We start from the raw sequence: 18,042 nt of genomic DNA on the forward strand, positions 1-18,042 counted from the left end.
CTGATTTTTCTCAGTGGGAAATATTTACCATTCTGGCTGAGTTTTGGTTATCAGGTATATTACTTTGAACCATGATTTGGCTATGGATTATCTTACAGAAACCTTGAGACTTAGACCCTTTCAGGATACAGGTTCTGAAAGGCTCACTTACTGAGTCCTTCTAGTAATAAAGCAAATTTCCAAGCCCAAGCCTTTTCTTGTATTACGTATATTGAGTATTATATGTGTATTGTTTTTATAATAAAACTCTCAAGCAGTGCTGGTGGAAACATGAAAAAGCATGACTACTTTGCAAAATCGTTGGGCACCTTCTTATAAAAGTTAAACCATTTCTTAGCCAAAGGCCCAGGAGTTCCACTCTTAGGTATTTTCAAGAGAAGTGAAATTTACATCCTCACAAAAGCTTGTACATGAATATTCATAGCAACATTAACAGTAGTCAAAAGTGAATTGATAAACAGTAATATATCCATATAATTGGTTACTATTCAGTAGTAAAAAGTGTTCAAACTATCTTTCATGTAGCACTATGGATAAATATCACAACACATTATACACAGGTGTGAAAAAAGCCAGAAGTAAGAATCCGTTACTGTCTGATTCAGTTTTATGAATTTCTTGAAAAGGCAGACTGATACTCAATGTCAGAAAAATAATAGAATTTAAATAATTTTTAGAGGTTTATTTTTGAAATTATAACTAGCTTCCTAACTTTAATTCTCTTGAGTTGATGAAACTGTGCATTCCTATCTGGATTACAGGTAAGTTCTTTTCTGCCTGATTGTATCCTGCATCCTGCCTATATAGCTTTTTAATCTGGCTCATCCAACTCCTGTTGTGTCATCATTCTGTGACTAAGATAAACATGATCAAACTGTTTTGAAAAGCTGTTTCTGATTAAATGATTAGTCATCGAATGCTTATTATAGTCTTTTAGATAACTAAGGTAAGATACATTATATTTGAAACTCCGGATTTTATTTTATTTCTTTTCATTTGCTAGAATGCCCCGGTAGATGTTGGCTTCATGGTTTCTAAGCTGCTTTTGACCATACAGTTATGTCCAAAAACAGAATTTCAATCTAGTGAAAAATTTGGTGAAGACCTAAGTGATAACACTTGGGAATACATATTTGCCATTGATCTGCTCTGCTGCCATCAGAAATGGATCTGGACACATGATAACATCATAAGGTTAGTTATTTTACTAACTTAAATAAAGATGTGTTATTGTGAGGTTGAGTTGTTGAATGCTGAATTGTGGTTTGAATAATTTTTATTGTTTAAGCATGTAAGGCAGATGAAACATTTACAAATGACGCTGCTTTTATTTTGTAAGAGTTAATAAAACTACCCTTAAGATACCTTCATCATGGCCGGGCATGGTGGCTCACGCCTGTAATCCCAGCATTTTGGGAGGCCGAGGTGGGTGGATTTCGAGGTCAGGAGATCGAGACCATCCTGGCTAACACGGTGAAACCCCGTCTCTACTAAAAATACCAAAAATTAGCCGGACGTGGTGGCAGGTGCCTGTAGTCCCAGCTACTTGGGAGGCTGAGGCAGGAGAATGGCGTGAACCCTGGAGGTGGAGCTTGCAGTGAACCGAGATTGCGCCACTGCACTCCAACCTGGGCGAGAGAGCAAGACTCTGTCTCAAAAAATAAAAGAAGCTACCTTTATCACTATCACATTTTCTTGCTTTATTTTCCTTTAGTACCTGTCACTACTATTTGTTCAATTCTGCTGTTATCATCTCTCCCCAGTAGAAATGACTCTGGAGGGGCAGAGGGTGGCCTTGTTTGGCTCGTGGCGTATCCCCAGCACGTGGAACAGTGCCCACACAAGGGGAGCACCTGGCCAATGTATGTTGAATGGAATTATCATTATCGTAACATACAGATACTCACAAAACCTAAAGGGAAGAGAAATATTCAGAATTATAAATTAGCAGCTCCTCCCACCTGGGAGAAAATTAAGCTCCCAGGCATTCATTATATGTAGTAAATTAACTTTTCTCTGTGCATTTATAATTCTGGCAATAGCTTTGTACCATCTCTGGGAGAATGGAGAAAATTGTCACTCAAATAATTTTTCTGTAGGTCTTAATTTTCTTGTGGAACCCTGGCTGAGAAAGGCTGGTTTAAGGGAGTTGGTGACATTAAAAAGGATGCATCAAAGGTTTAATAATCCATATCCTTGAGATACTTGAAGCTGTGGAAGTTACCTTGTCCAAGGATCTATGTGTGTCCAAAGATGTGTGTTACTCTTGTTCATCATCTTGACACTAAGGGAAGATTAGACATCTGAATGTCAGACAGTAAGGAATCAAATCATGGCACTCCTCTATGAGATGATAGCTATATTAAAACACATAGCTATGAATGGATTACTATGTATTGACATGGAAAAGTATTTCCCAGTCTGTTACTAAATAAGAAAATGACAGAACAGTTTGTCCAGTGCCAGTCTGTATAATGATGTGTCAGGGCCTACTGTGGGCCTCAGCTTTCTGAATCCTCATGGGAACCCACGAGGCAGGGGCCCTGTTGGCCCCACTTACGCTTGAAGAGGCCGGGGCTGGTGCCCGTCAGAGATACTTGGTCCACGATCCCTGCACTCATGGTGAAGATGTCAGCAAACATGAGGATCTCTACCTGAGCAACTACAGACCCTGCTCCCTTCCTCAGCGCTGGTGGCTCTCTACAGGTTGTTTACATCCATGGAGAGTGGGGAGTATCTAGAAGAAAAGACAGAATTAGAAGAGTAATAATGATCTGAGACTGAGTTTGGTGTGCTTTTAATTATCATTTTTCTTTTGTCTAATAAACTTTACTAGTGATACTTTATGAATGCCATGAAAGAATTAGATACATTTTTGAAAAAATAGAAGACAAAGAGGAATTGGCACTGTTTTCAGTCAGTGGAAAGTTTCTTTTATCCATCTAAAGTGCTACTTGATTACTGAAGTTACCATTTTCCTCTGGCTTAGCTCCTTTTTACATGCACAGCTTTATTTGTCTGTGATCCTGCCAGGTAACTTGGCTTTTAAAACACAGGGGCTGCTTTTGCACCTGGAGAGTCCAAGTGAAAACTGAGGCTCTGCCACTTCCTAGTTCTGGGACATTGGGGTTGCTGTTCAGTTTCTGTGTCCAAAGCCTTGTTCAGAAGAGTTAGAATAAGATGCAAGCACTGAATTTCCAGCCATGTTAAAGCTAGCGTGGGCACAGCCATGCTGTTGGAGAAGATGTGAGCATCCAGTATCTGTTCTCACTTGAACTTACAATGTTAGATCCTTAGCAATTACCCTCTTTCACTGATTGCTTAAGGATCATTTATAAGATAAGTTATTAATATTATTTGAGTGATGATGAGCATACATCTTTTCATGTTGCTGTTTTATAGTAAGGAGCTGTGGCCTGTAATGGATAAGTGGATAAAATACAGAAAAGGACATGCGAACATTGCGTATACTCCTGATATTATTATAGCCTCAATACTGAGGCTGATTGGTAAGTTATCTGTTTTATTATTATTTTTTCTTGTTATTGATGACATCTTCGTGCAAGGATGGGGGGTAACTGTATAATAATATATGTTGACTTTGAAAATTTTCCGTAATGACTGATTTTACAACCATCAGAGTAGATACTTTTGTGCTTTTAAGTCAGTCTTCTTTCTCTTTTCTTATAATGTTTTATTCATCTTTTTCAGAGGTTAAGATTTTTCATGTTAGTACATTTTAGTTATAATTGAGCTCTTTTTAGATGCTAATACTAATACACATAAACACTAGGATATATAAGTTACTATAAATTATATTGTAGTTTCATTTGGTTTCTAAAATAAGGATTATATTAAGCCATTCTTGCATTGCTATAAAATACTACCTGAGATGGGATAATTTATAAAGAGGTTTCATTGGCTCACAGTTCTGCAGGCTTTATAGGAAGTAGAGTGCTGGCACCTGCTTGGCTTCTGGGGCATTCTTAGGGAGCTTTCAATCATGGTTGAAGGTGATAGGGGAGCAGACACATCACATATGTAACGCAGGAGCAAATGAGGGGTAGTGGGGAGGTGTCACACACTTTTAAATGACCAGATCTCCTGTGAACTCAAGAGTAAGAGCTTGCTCACCACAGGCATGGCCCAAGGCATTCATGAGGGATCCACTCCCATGATCCAGACACCTCCCACCAGGCCCCAACTTCAGCACTGGGGATTACAGTTCAATGTGAGATTTGGGTGGGGACAGATACACAAACTATATCCAGGATATCTTCACACCACCTGCCCCAATGTTTTCATACTTGCCTGTTAAGGGTCACTTAAATGAATTACAGAAGTTAAATGATTGTTTAAAAATATTTTAAATGAAACATGGATCCTTCTTAATCTCATATTTAAAGAGGACCTCAATGGCCATTTGGTTCTCCTTATTTCCTACGAATTGTTAGTTTTTGTTTTTACTTATCTTCTACGAATCTTTATTTTTATTTTTACTTATTTTTTTGTTCTATCTCGTCTTCAACAAGCTGCTGTCAAGGCCCTGCAGAATTATCAGTGATAAGATCTATTAATTAGAAAGATGTCTTTGATACAAAAAACCCTTCAAAAAAAATCAGTGAATCCAGGAGCTGGGTTTTTGAAAAGATTAACAAAATAGACCACTAGCCAGACTAATAAAGAAGAAAAGAGACAAAAATCAAATACACACAATAAAAAATGATAAAGGGGATATCACCACTGATTCCACAGAAATATAAACTGCCATCAGAGAATACTGTAAACACCTCTATGCAAATAAACTAGAAAATCTAGAAGAAATGGATAAATTCCTGGACACATGCACCCTTACCAAGACTAAACCAGAAAGAAGTAGAATCTCTGAATAGACCACTTCAGAACAAGTTCTGAAATTGAGGCAGTGATTACTAGCCTACAAACCAAAAAAGCCCAGGACCACAGGATTCACAGCCAAATTTTACCAGAGGTGCAAAGAGGAGCTGGTACCATTCCTTCTGAAACTATTCCAAACAATAGAGAAAGAAAGAATCCTCCTTAACTTATTTTAGGAGGCCAGTATCATCCTGGTACCAAAACCTGGCAGAAACGAAACAGAAAAAGAAAATTTCAGACCAACGTCTCCAATGAACATCGATGTGAAAATCCTCAATAAAATACTGACAAACCAAATCCAGCAGCACATCAAAAAGCTTATCCACCATGATCAAGTCAGCTTTATCCCTGGGATGCAAGGCTGGTTCAACATATGCAAATCAATAAACGTAATCCATCCCATAAACAGAACCAATGACAAACACCACATGATTATCTCAATAGATGCCGAAAAAGGCCTTCAATAAAATTTCAACATCCCTTCATGCTAAAAACTCTCAAACTAGGTATTGATGGAACATAATGTAATTAGAGCTATTTATGACATACCCACAGCTAGTATCATATTGAATGGGCAAAAGCTGGAAGCATTCCCTTTGAAAACCAGCACAAGGCAAGGATGCCCTCTCTCACCACTCCTATTCAACATAGTATTGGAAGTTCTGGCCAGGCCAGTCGGGCAAGAGAAAGAAATAAAGGGTATTCACATAGGAAGAGAGGAAGTCAAATTGTCTGTTTGCAGATGACATGATTGTATATTTAGAAAACTCCATTGTCTCAGCCCAAAAACTCTTTAAGCAGATAAGCAACTTCAGCAGAGTCTCAGGATACAAAATCAGTGTACAAAAATCACAGCCATTCCTATATACCAATAATAGACAAGCATAGAGCCAAATCATGAGTGAACTCCCATTCACGATCGTTACAAAGAGAATAAAATACCTAGGAATACAATTTACAAGGGATGTGAAGGAACTTTTCAAGGAGAACTACAAACCACTGCTCGAGTAAAAAGGACACAAGTGGAAAAACATTCCATGCTCATGGATAGGAAGAATCAATATCGTGAAAATGGCCATACTGCCCAAAGTAATTTATAGATTCAATGCTATTTCCATCAAGCTACCACTGACTTTCTTTGCAGAATTAGAAAAAAAACTTTAAATTTCATATGGAACCAAAGAAAAGCTCATATAGCCAAGACAGTCGTAAGCAAAAAGAACAAAGCTGGAAGTGTCACACTAGACTTCAAACTATTCTAAAAGGCTACAGTAACCAAAGCAGCATGGTACCAAAACAGACATATAGACTAATGGAACAGAACAGAGACCTCAGAAATAACACCACACATCTACAACCATCTGATCTTCGACAAACCTGATAAAAATAAGCAATGGGGAAAGGATTCCCTATTTAATAAATGATGCTGGGAAAACTGGCTAGCCATATGCACAAAACTGAAATTGGAACCTTTCCTTACACCTTATACAAAAATTAAGATGGATTGAAGACTTAAAGGTAAAACCCAAAACCATAAAAACTCTAAAAGAAAACCTAGGCGATATCATTCAGGACATAGGCATGGGCAAACTTCATGACTAAAATGCCAAAAACAATTGCAACAAAAGCCAGAATTGACAAATGGGATATAATTAAACTAAAGAGTTTCTGCACAGCAAAAGAAACTACCATCAGAATGAACAGGCAACCTACAGAATGGGAGAAATTTTTTGCAATCTATCCATCTGAAAAAAGTCCAATATCCAGAATCTACAAGGAATGTAAACAAATTTACAAGAAAAAAAACAACCCTATCAAAAAGTGGGCAAAGGATATGAATAGACACTTCTCTAAAGAAGACATTTATGCAGCCAGCAAACATGAAAAAAAGCTCATCGTTAGAGAAGCGCAAATCAAAACCACTATGAGGTACCATCTCATGTCAGTTAGGATGGTGATCATTAAAAAGTCAGGAGACAACAGATGCTGGTGAGGCTATGGAGAAATAGGAACACTTGAACACTGTTGGTGGGAGTGTGAATTAGTTCAAACATTGTGGAAGACAGTGTGGTGATTTCTCAAGGATCTAGAACCAGAAATAACATTTGACCCAGCAATCTCACTAGTGGGTATATATCCAAAGGATTATAAATCATTCTACTATAAAGACACATGCACATGTATCTTTATTGCAGCACTGTTTACAATAGCAAAGACTTGGAACCAACCCAAATGTCCATCAGTGATAGACTGGATAAAGAAAATGTGGCATATAATACACCATGGAATACTATGCAGCCATAAAAATGAGTGTATGTCCTTTACAGGGACATGAATGAAGCCAGAAGCCATCATTCTCAGCAAACTAACACAGGAACAGAAAACCAAACACTTCATGTTCTCATAAGTGAGAGTTGAACAGTGAGAACACATGGACACGGGAACATCACACACTGGGGCTTGTCAGGGCATGGGGGGTAAGGGGAGGGGAGAGCATTAGGACAAATACCTGTGGGACTTAAAACCTAGCTGATGGGTTGATAGGTGCAGCAAACCATCATGGCACATGTGTACCTATGTAACAAACCTGTAGGTTCTGCACGTGTATCCTAGAACTTTAAAAAGAAAGCTCTCTTTTGACCTGACTTCTGTATCTGCAGCATGTATTCTTTGCCCCTGGGGAATATGAAACAAGCTTCATCCAGTTTCTGCATTATAGCCCTTAGATACTTTGAAGACAGTTATGACTTTTAAGTATCTTTGGATTTTTCTTAATTAAAACTCACAGATAGCATCATTTGAAATAAGGTTAGTGTTTGAGAATACGTTATATAAGTGAGTCTAAAAATAGATCACAGTAGGAAATACCCTGTGAATTTTGTTACTGTATTGGCAAATTTGCATTCCTCCTCTGTGTGTGCTTTGCATGCACTTATAGCAACATTGCCCTGAGTAAATAAAATGGTTCTAGACAAAAACTTGGTTACAAAGTAGACACCAAATTTCACTGGAAATAACCAATAAATACACTTGGAGATAAGTTACCAAACAAGAGGATAGGAGAACCAAATGATTGCCAAAGACTGGGAATTCAGAAGAGATATATCAGAAGATAAACAGAGGCACAGAAGTGGAAATGAAGAAACTATGCCACGTGGTGCACAGGTTCAAAACTTTTGCTGAATTCCTCAGTTCAAGATAACCCTCAACAACAATTTCCATTCTAGCTGTGGCGCACTAGGGAACACAGGAGGGTCAGTGATGGCATTCCCAGCAGTTAGGTGACATCCGTGTATCTGGAAATGCTGATTTCAGCAGCAGCTTCTCTTACGAATTCAGGAAAAAATGCTCATGCTTTTGACTCATTCTAAATTGTGAAATCTTTCTGAGAGTTAAAAAAAATCAGAAGAGATGTTTTAAGGTGTAAATATATATGTTATCCTAGATAATCTGTGGAATTTTCAAAACAATAGGATATTTTTTTAAGTTACACTTTAAAATATGGTGATTTTTTGGTTCTTGTTTTAGCGGTTGTATTTCTGTTTTGGTTAATCTTGAGAGGAAATGAGTGAAGATTGTGTTTTTTGTGCTCAACAGCCTCGTACAACAGCGGAAGCAGCCTCTTTGCGTTTTAGAGGAGGGTCAGCTGGACATGTGATTTATCTTGGTGTTTTCTCCAGTGTCTCTTCTAATTAGTGTTTATCTTCTGGGGTTACCAGATTTGGCTGGCCATCCAAATTGCCTGAGAAGCTTTTTAAAAAACACAGATTCTCAGGCTCCATCTTCCGAGGTTCTGATAGTGTTAGGGTTGTGTCTGCAAAGCTCTGTAGGCATGCGCATGAAATAATGGGTTTGGAAAAGAGAATGATTGCCATAAATAAAATAGTATACACAGGCATTCACCGCATAACACTGTTTTCATCAGCACTGGAGCACATACCAGAAGGTGATCTCAGAAGATGATAACACCTTGTTTTCCTGTACCCTTTCTATGTTTAGATACACAAATGCTTACCAAAGTGTTACAAAAGCCTCCAGTATTCGGTACAGGAACATGCTGTACAGATTTGTAGCCTATGAATAGGCTGCACCATATAGCCTAGGTGTGTAGTAGGCTACTCCATCTGCATTTGTGCAAGTGTACTCTAGGATAATGTTTGTCCAAGGACACGATCTCCTAAAAGGTGAATTTCTTAAAATGTGATCTCCTGGCTAAGCAACCTGTGACTGTACTTTACCTTTCATTTAGATGTCACAAAACTCTTTTAAAGAAAACTATTTAAGATTATATACTTTCAAATATGTACCTTAAAATATGTGAATTAAGAACATGTTAATAGTTTATTTAAAAAGAAGGATGTGTAATTGTAGGGAGAAAATATGGCTTGTCATTTTATTCAAATCAAGTCTAGTTTATTCTTTGAATCTTTAAAATTCTGGCTGTTGAGAGCCAAATAATTTATGACTTCAATAATATGTATTATTTAGAGTAATATATGCATACTTATACAATTAAGAGTGATATACAATACAATTATATGTTATAGAGAATAAGAATAATGTGTAATTAACATAATATATAATTGACAATACCATGTACTAAAATGCTTATAAACATATAAAAGCAGTTCAGAGGATGGATAATTAGCGTAATGTCGAAATAAGAGCAAAGTCAGGAAGAATAAGCCCTTCTCAGGTCTGCTGATGAAGTCGTGTGCATGAGCCAGATGGATGTGGGGAGGCTGGAGCACAACCTAGCGGGCCGCCACGTGTGCACAGGTGTGCCAGCACAGGAGAGGAGCAGCAGAGCCTGGTGCTGCCTGTCCTTTTGGTGCCGTGGCACTATATGCAGGAGATGGGACTCAGAACCAGGCAGCTGCTGGGTGACAAGGATAGTGGTGTGGGCTGAGGGCAAGGGGTGAAAGTGAGTGAGGCCTGCTGTTTAGGCCGGGCAGATTTCTCAGAAGTGACATTAATACCCCCACCCCCCAACACACACACATACACACAAAAACACAGTCATCTGGATTGGGAGTTTGAATTGTTCCTAAGGAGAAACTGTTAGTGAACTTTCTTGCCATTTCTGAATCTGACCTTGACTAAAAAATTGAGTAAAAGTGATATAATGATATTAACTTAAGTCATACACTAATCTTCATAAAATAAAGGAATTGTCTTTATTCTTTTTTTTGTTGTTTTTTGAGACGGAGTTTTGCTCTTGTTGCCCAGGCTGGAGTGCACTGGCACCATCTCGGCTCACCACAACCTCCGCCTCCCAGGTTCAAGCGATTCTCTTGCCTCAGCCTCCCAAGTAGCTGGGATTACAGGCATGTGCCAGCACGCCCGGCTAACTTTTGGTAGTTTTTTTTTAGTGGCAACAGAGTTTCTCCATGTTGGTCAGGCTGGTCTCGAACTCCCGGTCTCAGGTGATCTGCCTGCCTTGGCCTGCCAAAGTGCTGGGATTACAGGTGTAAGCCACCATACCCGGCCTCTGTCTGTTCTTAATTCAAAATCTGCACATCCTATTAATGAGATTTTTATTCCATGGACAATAAAAAAAGTTTTATATCAGTGAGACTTGCGTTTTCTAATGTTGGATACAGGTGTGAGCATTGCTAACGGCAAATGGCCACAGGATTAGTACATGGGGTTTAACTCCAACCTACCTTAATGCTAAACTGTTAAAAAGCATTTTGTGGAATGTTCAAATTGCTCTAGAGTCACAGAAATGTGGTGGAGAACAGAAACTCATCTCACTGCAGTGCTCAGTTCTTGGCAGAGCTGAGGCCTGGAAAGATTAAGTCCTTGTCTGAGGCCATACAGTGGAAAGGTAGCAAAGTTGGGATAGAAATTTGCCTACCACTGGATTCAGTGGAGTGTAAAGTTGTGGAATACCATCTTTCTGCCCCAAAGAGCTTTTACAATCCTGAATAATTTGCCCCTCCTGGTATTAACTGGAACCTAGAGCTAGAAAAAGACTATGTCACATGTCAGGTTTCTGCAGGTCAGACTGAAGTAGCCATTATTCAGTGATTTCTATCCGTTCTCTTGGCAAATCTGTTAGCTTTCCTTCGAAATTGTGTCAGCTCACCATTCCTTTGCAAACTTGCATCCAAAATTTTAAATGAAAACCCTGCTGTCTTTATCTTCTAATTAGTGTTTATTGGAAGGGTCTGTCCTGTAGACTTACTTTGTGTGCAGGCCTCAGCTCTCCTCCAGCTCCCTTGACAGTGCTGGGGATTGCATTGTCGTGGACGTTGAGATTCGCTCCACATTTCTTATTTGTATTCTAATACAGCTGGATGGCCCTGGGCATCCTCACATACCTTCTGTGGGGAGCTCTTCCTCCATCATAGCCAATCTGTCATCTGTGTTGCGTCATCGTATATTGAGTCTTTTTCCCCAAATCATCTACTAGACTCATGATTTCCTCTTATTTTACTCCTTAGCTCCATTAATTTAAATCGCTTATAAAACTGAATTTCATTAAGCGCTTTTAATTGAAAGAAAGGGATCCATTATAACATGATTATATGTTTCCTGGGAACGCATGCACATCCCATGATTGAATAATGCCATAGCTGTGTTGGATGCACATCCCTTTCTCTGCTGTTAGTCCTACATTTAATATCCCTGGTAGATTGTTTCAGAGGACAGATCCAGTGGTATGCTGTTAGCAGTTTAATCTAATTGCAAAGAGATATTTGAAAGTGGTCAGTAACCTGAAATTTCTGATTTCTGAAGTAAATTGCTTTTCAATTTCCTAGGCTCCCCAGAAATTATTCAGATATTTACAGTGTCATCTTAAATTGGGAGTTATCCTCATATTCTTTGATCAGTAATTATTTACTGAGCATTTGCTATGTATCACAATATTCAGGCTGCACATACCTAGCACTAAGCTAGTTCCTGTAGAGGTTACAAAGTAATACAAATTACTTAAGTGCCCCATGCGTCAGTTTCTCCACATTTAAAATAGAGATGAAACTCTCATACTGGATTCACATATAGACCTGTGGGACGTTTGTAGTATTGAGAGAGAATGTGAACACAGAACGCTGAGCATACAATATGATATTGTTGTAAAAGCACATCCAAGATATGTTTCGCAATCCTCCTACTTAAGAGTCAAGAGAAGATGAGGACTTGCCTGGATGGAGGGAACAGGATTCCACTTTGAATCAAATTCTCATCCATAGGAGAGCTCCTGGAGTAAGAGAAGGCTCCAAGTGTAGAGGAATGGGGGGAATGATGCCATTCTGCTTGCTTTAGCCTCTAATGAATTTGGTTGCCCTGTGATCTCAATCTTTGGATCTTTGGTTCTCGTACCTGTTAGTTATCATTGAGAACCCTCAAAGAACTTGTCGTTACTCCAGGTTATATCTATCTGTATTCACTGTGTTAGTAATTAAAAACTGAGAAATTGTTTATTTAGTTATTCATTTAAAATGAACAGTAATGAACCCATAAACGACATTTTTAATGAAAAGAACTATATTTCCAAAACAAAAAATAATGAGAATCGCATTGCCTTGTTGCAGACCTTTGTACTGTCTGGTTTGATAGAAGGAGGCTGATTTTTCATCATCTGTTCTGCATTCAGTCTCATGTGTTTTTCATATACATAAGACTGAATATATGAAGAAAACCCATTCTCATACAAGTATGTCGTTGATGGCAGAATCTTTTATTAGCCTTTTCAAATATGGATATTCTTTTTTGATACTACAATAAAACTCAACAAGTAGTAATTTCTTAAAGGTTACTTGAAGTGTGAAATCTGAAATGCTGCAGTGAACTTTTTGTACCTTGTTATACTAGAATCCACTGAGCTAGCTTAAATGTCAAAGGGATCCTTTTGCCCAGTTATGATTTTGTAACCTGCATTATTCACTTGGAAAATAATTGACATAGATATTCCAAATGCCAACAATACCCAAAAAACACGTTTAATGTCACCAGTCTCATCACAGAAAAGTCTTAAATATTGTAAAGGTGTCAAGCTCAGAGTAGCTGATGAAAATTGTTCCAAACTTAATTTTGCTTAAAAGCTCAAATGTTGTTGACCACGAGGATAAAGTTCCTTTAAGTCACAGGTTCACTTTGTTTATTGTTGAAAAAAATCTACCTTGTTCCAGTTAGCCATCGTTTGTCAGTTCTTTCAATCAAAAGTGGTGTCCTATGAGAAAAAGGGCGCCTGATTTCATTCACAACACAAACAATTGGATAAGTGCATTTCTTCACAACAGCCAGTGCACTCAGTGTACGGGGGAGTGCTTCCTGTGCCGTCTACAGCATGATACAGAGTTCTGTGTTTAGGGGTCCAGGTTTAGTGAGAGTAGTTGCGACAAAGTGAACTTGGCTTTTGACTGTGAGCACCTGGCAATGGGGAGTAACTCCCATTTAGCGAGGTGCCACTGTCTGGACTTGCACTCAGAGTCCAGTAGTTTCATCTGCTGGGGCTTTTCCACCATCAGACCACATGTCAGCACTGGGAGGAAGGCACAGAACTTCTTAGCATTGTTGTGAAGTAGTTTGACTTAGAGGACTCTAAGGTTTCTGCAGACTACATTTGAGAATTACTGCTCTGTGGTATAATAGCAGTTGCCAAAAGTCAGACCAAAAATACGTATTTTGGTGGTACCATAGTCTTATCTTGGATCTGTTAATTTAATAGAAGTCAGGCGTTTCACGTTGGTCCTAGTGAAACCATTCTTTCTTCTAACTTCTGTTTATTCCATTGTAACTTGGAGAGCAGCACATTGTATATCATCTGCATAGGTGAATTCAAGAAGAAATGATGAGGCATTTGATCACCTCCTGTAAGAGAAATGAACCTTTAAATTCTGAGGAGAAGTTAATCAACATTTAACTGGACTGTTTCCATTTTGTTTTGTTTCCCCTAGGTCGTTTAGGCCAGTTGGGTTTGAAAGAAGGATTTCCATCTGCTGTGAAAAATATTAGTTCGGTCATCGGTATGTTTATACAGCATGCTCACGATGAAGGTAAAACTTACATCTAGTAAAATTACTTTCAAGTAACTTGTGTTTCTCACAGTTAAACCTTTTTTGGGGTCCTTACTGTGTGCTGTGCTCTGTGCTTCGCTTGCTGCCTCATAGATTAGGGAATATTTGCAAAACCTTCCAGCATTAATATTGGAATGTGTGTGTGGATTTTGTGGTGGTGTTTGTTTACTTAAATGAAAGTCGTTTGCCCTGTTGGGCGCTACTTCCCTAAGGAGGAAGAAACTCTCTTTTCCGGCAGCTAACATTCTGCCTCTAAAACTCTGCACTGTGTGATCCCTGACAAGTGACTTAACCTGGGCTCTCTGCGAGGCCTCCTGGGTGGAGCTGTGTCTTGATGGAATGAAATCAGTGATGCACAGGTATCACAGAGTACTTAGCATCATCAGGAGAGAGCTTGGAAACCTGGAAACCTTGTGAGCAAGGCTTCCTAGTGGGGATTTCTGTTATCATTTACATATTGCATAGCATGTGATTTTATGTCTTTTGTGGGAGAAGCTTAAAGTCACTCTCATAAGGGATGAATCTAGTTTTTGTTTTGAATATTGTAGAATCAAGGAATAATACAGTTAAGCAGCATCACATCAGAAATGCACAAAGTGACATTTTCAATACTGTATAACACCCAAGATGATCTTAACATGGTAGGTTCTTTGTCTTCAGCTTTCAGTGGAACACTGGATATTGAACTTCATGAGAACAGCGTTTCTCATTAAGCTGCTTTCTCTGAAATACCTTCTTTCACTTTAGGATAGCTGCTGAAGTGGTGCACATTTCTTCCATATAACAGTGTTCTATTTTACAATTCAGGTTGTATATTGACATAAGAGAAAGTAGCCAGAATAATGGCTGATGGGTTGTCTAGCCAACAGATGCAGATTAACTTTGCTCCTAGGGTGGGTGTAACCTCGAAGCTGTGGTAATCCTCGTCCCCATGAGGGAGAAGGAGGAGCTGATGTTGGGACCTGCTATAGATTAGACCCTGTGCATGGCACTGCCCCACAGCCTAATCCCTAAGACAGCCATCTGCATGGATGGCATTGTCCTTCTTATATACAGGAGGAAACCAAAGCTCAGAGGGAAGAGTGATTTGCTGAAGGTGAGGCTAGGAAGTGCCATCCCTGCTGTTTGCCCAGGTCTGTCCCTCTCCAGAGCTAGCTCTTTAAACAGTGCCACGTTTTATTTATTAAAATTCTTTTTAACCTCTTGTGTTTCTCTTACTGTTAAACTTTTTTATTTGTTTGAGTCATGGCCTTACAACTTACCCCGTGCTCTATGCTTTCTCATTGCTTGTCGTTTATGGTGGAGGAAGTAATTTTCAGAGCTGCAGTTCTGCCTGCATTTTCAGCATTAATGTTTGAATGTGTGGGCTTTTGTATTGTTTGAAATGGTGCTAGTTTGCCCTTTTGGAGAAAACTGAGATACACATTGAGTATATCTTATTTGAAATGTTTGGGACCAGAAGTGTTTTAGACTTCAGATTTTCTTAAATTTTGGAGTATTTATATTTACGAGTTGAGCATCCCTAATCAGAAAGTCAAAATGCTCCAGTATTTCCTTTGTTGGTCATGTTGGTGCTCCAAAAGTTTCAGCTTTGGAGCATTTTGGATTTCAGATTTTTGGAGTAGGAACACATGACCTATATATAGTTAATAAACTTTAACTCCTAAATTGTTTAACCTAAATTATTTAAATACATTAAATTTTAACTAAATTAAATTTTAATAACTCTGAAATAAACTTACCTTAAAAGAGAACTGTGATAGTATACTGTAATGTATAACCTAGCTATAATTTAGAATCACACACTATACTGTAGTTTTTGAAAGTATGGTATGGTAAAACAAAACAAAACAAAACAAAAAAAACCCAGCTTTTCATTATAGCTCATTTTCTTATGCTTTTTCATTTCCAAAGTCCATTTATAAATACTTCCTGTGGATATCTCATAGAGTCATGTGTTTAATGAATGTTTTAGGATCACATTTGATTAAAACTTAAATATGAGAGTGTGATCCTTCCAGAACTGTTTTGGGAAGCTTAGTGGTGGCCATGGGTTACTGGGATCTTTGAGGCCCTCTCCCTTTTACAAACACACCAGCAGTCCTCAGGACACTGCTGGGGCCAGGAAACCACAGACAGCTACTGTCAGGCTTTTTTTATTTTTTATTTGTGGACAGGTCTTAAATGAATTTTTTTATTGTGGGTTTTTAAAAATATTTAATTTTCATTGCTAGCAGAAAGCATTCTGTTACTTGAATAGTATTCCAGTAGGTTACATCACTAAAATTTTGGATAACAGATACTTTCTTGTCTTATGACTGATTTGAAATTTCTTTTCAGATATACCATGGGGTATACAGTTAGCAGCTGTGTATGCTCTTTGTGACTTGAGTCCCAGCAATCCAGCAGAAATTTCGAAGATCCTGGAAGCTTGGCGGAGAGAGGCCTCCAAAAGCGTTCCGTCTGCGATTGTCAGCTGCTTAGAGGAAGTCAGTGCCCTGAGCACAGAGGAGCTTGGCTGACCCGGGATGCCACTGAGGCTTGAGAAGTGCCTTGACACATTTTGAACACAAATAGTTTGATCAGCTTTGAGAACACAAAGGGAGGTTTAAAAACGAAAGACATAAAATAGATAAAACAGATCAGAGGCTCTCCTTATTGTTTGGCAAGGAGACAGGAGAAACAAGCAGACGCATAGTCGTTTTTCCCTAAATCTCATACATTTCACTTAAGGCTGTTGTGATCTGTGACATATGGGTTATATTATTGTGTCTTTGTCAAACAACAAAAACTTGAACTTAGCCCTTTTTTTGCTGCAGAAAGTGTCCTTTTAGTGGCTTTTTAAAATTGAGTGGCGTTTTATAATAAACTTACCAATATAAAAACATGATTTGGTTCCTGAGCTATTGTTGGACTTGTGCTCCAATGAGTGACTAGGAAAAAATAAATTGGCAAAAACTTAGAGTTTTCTGCTATCTTAGCTGGAAATGAGCTGCAAAAGTTTTTCTCAAGATGTAGTGCGTAATTGATCAGAGCAAAACATGGAGAGCCCTTAGCAGAAACCCACTTTAATGCATTTTCTTCATATCCGTAACGTTCCTTAAAAATACGTGACAATGTATCAGGAAGAGGAGAACTGAAGAGTAGAAGTTCCCTTGCAGATTTTTTTATCAGTGACATGTAAATGAGCAACTCACAGATGAGCGCAGGCAGAGCTCTGTGTGCCGTGTACATATGGACCGTGCTATGATGTGTCTCACATTTGATGATATTCCACTTTCGGAATTTTAGTATTTGTATATAGAAAATGGGTTTAATAACTCACCATGGTTTTGATTTGTCTTATATTCGTTATTTCTTAAAACTCTTGTATGTGTTTTTATAATAAAAAATAAAAGTAAACGATGGATATTAGTGTTCTGATTATTAGAATGAAACTGGGTGTTACTTCTGTTCTACCAAGGGCGAAGAAGACATCTAATCAAAGAAGAAAATGGTCGTTCCTAGGGAGACTTACCTTCTGGGGATATAAACATTGCATTGCCAGTACTTGCCCGGCTTTGAGTATTTACAGAGATGCTCTTTAGTGATACCAGATGCCAGATAATTAAGTGCTTGCAGGCCCTCATGATTGGATTTTTTTTTTTCATTACAATTGTTGCCCTTTAATAATTGCATTTGGCAACAGTTTTGTTACTCCTTCCTTAAGTAACTATAACAGGCATAACTGAAATTTTTAAATCACTTGGTTGCCCTTTTGGAAGCTTTGTGTTGATACGAGTCATTCTTCCTACCAGTATGTTGAGCATATTCTCTGCCAGGTGCCTTGCTGTGAGGAGCTGGTCACATGGCATTTGGGTAAAGGAAAATCCTAAACGAGTGATCACCCAGTATATGCAACAATCATAAACAGGGGAAATAGCAAAGAAAACCTGGAGCTTTGCATATAGAGTAGCAGGGTAAACGCCTCTTTCCATGTGGTGGTCAAAGAGGGTCTCTCTGAGGAGGTAACATTACAAGGACCTGGACCCAGCCTTGAAAGCAGGCAGGAGAAATGTCCCTGCCGGATTGGAGGATTGGATGGCGGGGTTGGGGGGCGGGGGGGATGGCAACCCTGAAA

General features: G+C 38.6%; 1 protein-coding gene across 1 annotated transcript in view; it reads left to right on the forward strand.

Moving 5' to 3' along the window:
- The window catches only part of ICE1 (interactor of little elongation complex ELL subunit 1), a 73,227-nt gene extending 55,896 nt beyond the window's left edge, over window positions 1–17,331 (forward strand). Inside the window, exons 16-19 of the mRNA XM_002808424.4 lie at window positions 1,004–1,194; window positions 3,403–3,509; window positions 13,803–13,901; window positions 16,263–17,331. Of these exons, the coding sequence (XP_002808470.4) occupies window positions 1,004–1,194; window positions 3,403–3,509; window positions 13,803–13,901; window positions 16,263–16,444 (579 nt within the window). The 3' untranslated portion in view covers window positions 16,445–17,331. The remainder of the gene's footprint in view (window positions 1–1,003; window positions 1,195–3,402; window positions 3,510–13,802; window positions 13,902–16,262) is intronic.
- The last annotated feature ends 711 nt before the right edge of the window (window positions 17,332–18,042 follow it).

This window comes from Macaca mulatta, chromosome 6, assembly GCF_049350105.2.
Source record: "Macaca mulatta isolate MMU2019108-1 chromosome 6, T2T-MMU8v2.0, whole genome shotgun sequence".
NCBI classification, from domain to species: domain Eukaryota; kingdom Metazoa; phylum Chordata; class Mammalia; order Primates; family Cercopithecidae; genus Macaca; species Macaca mulatta.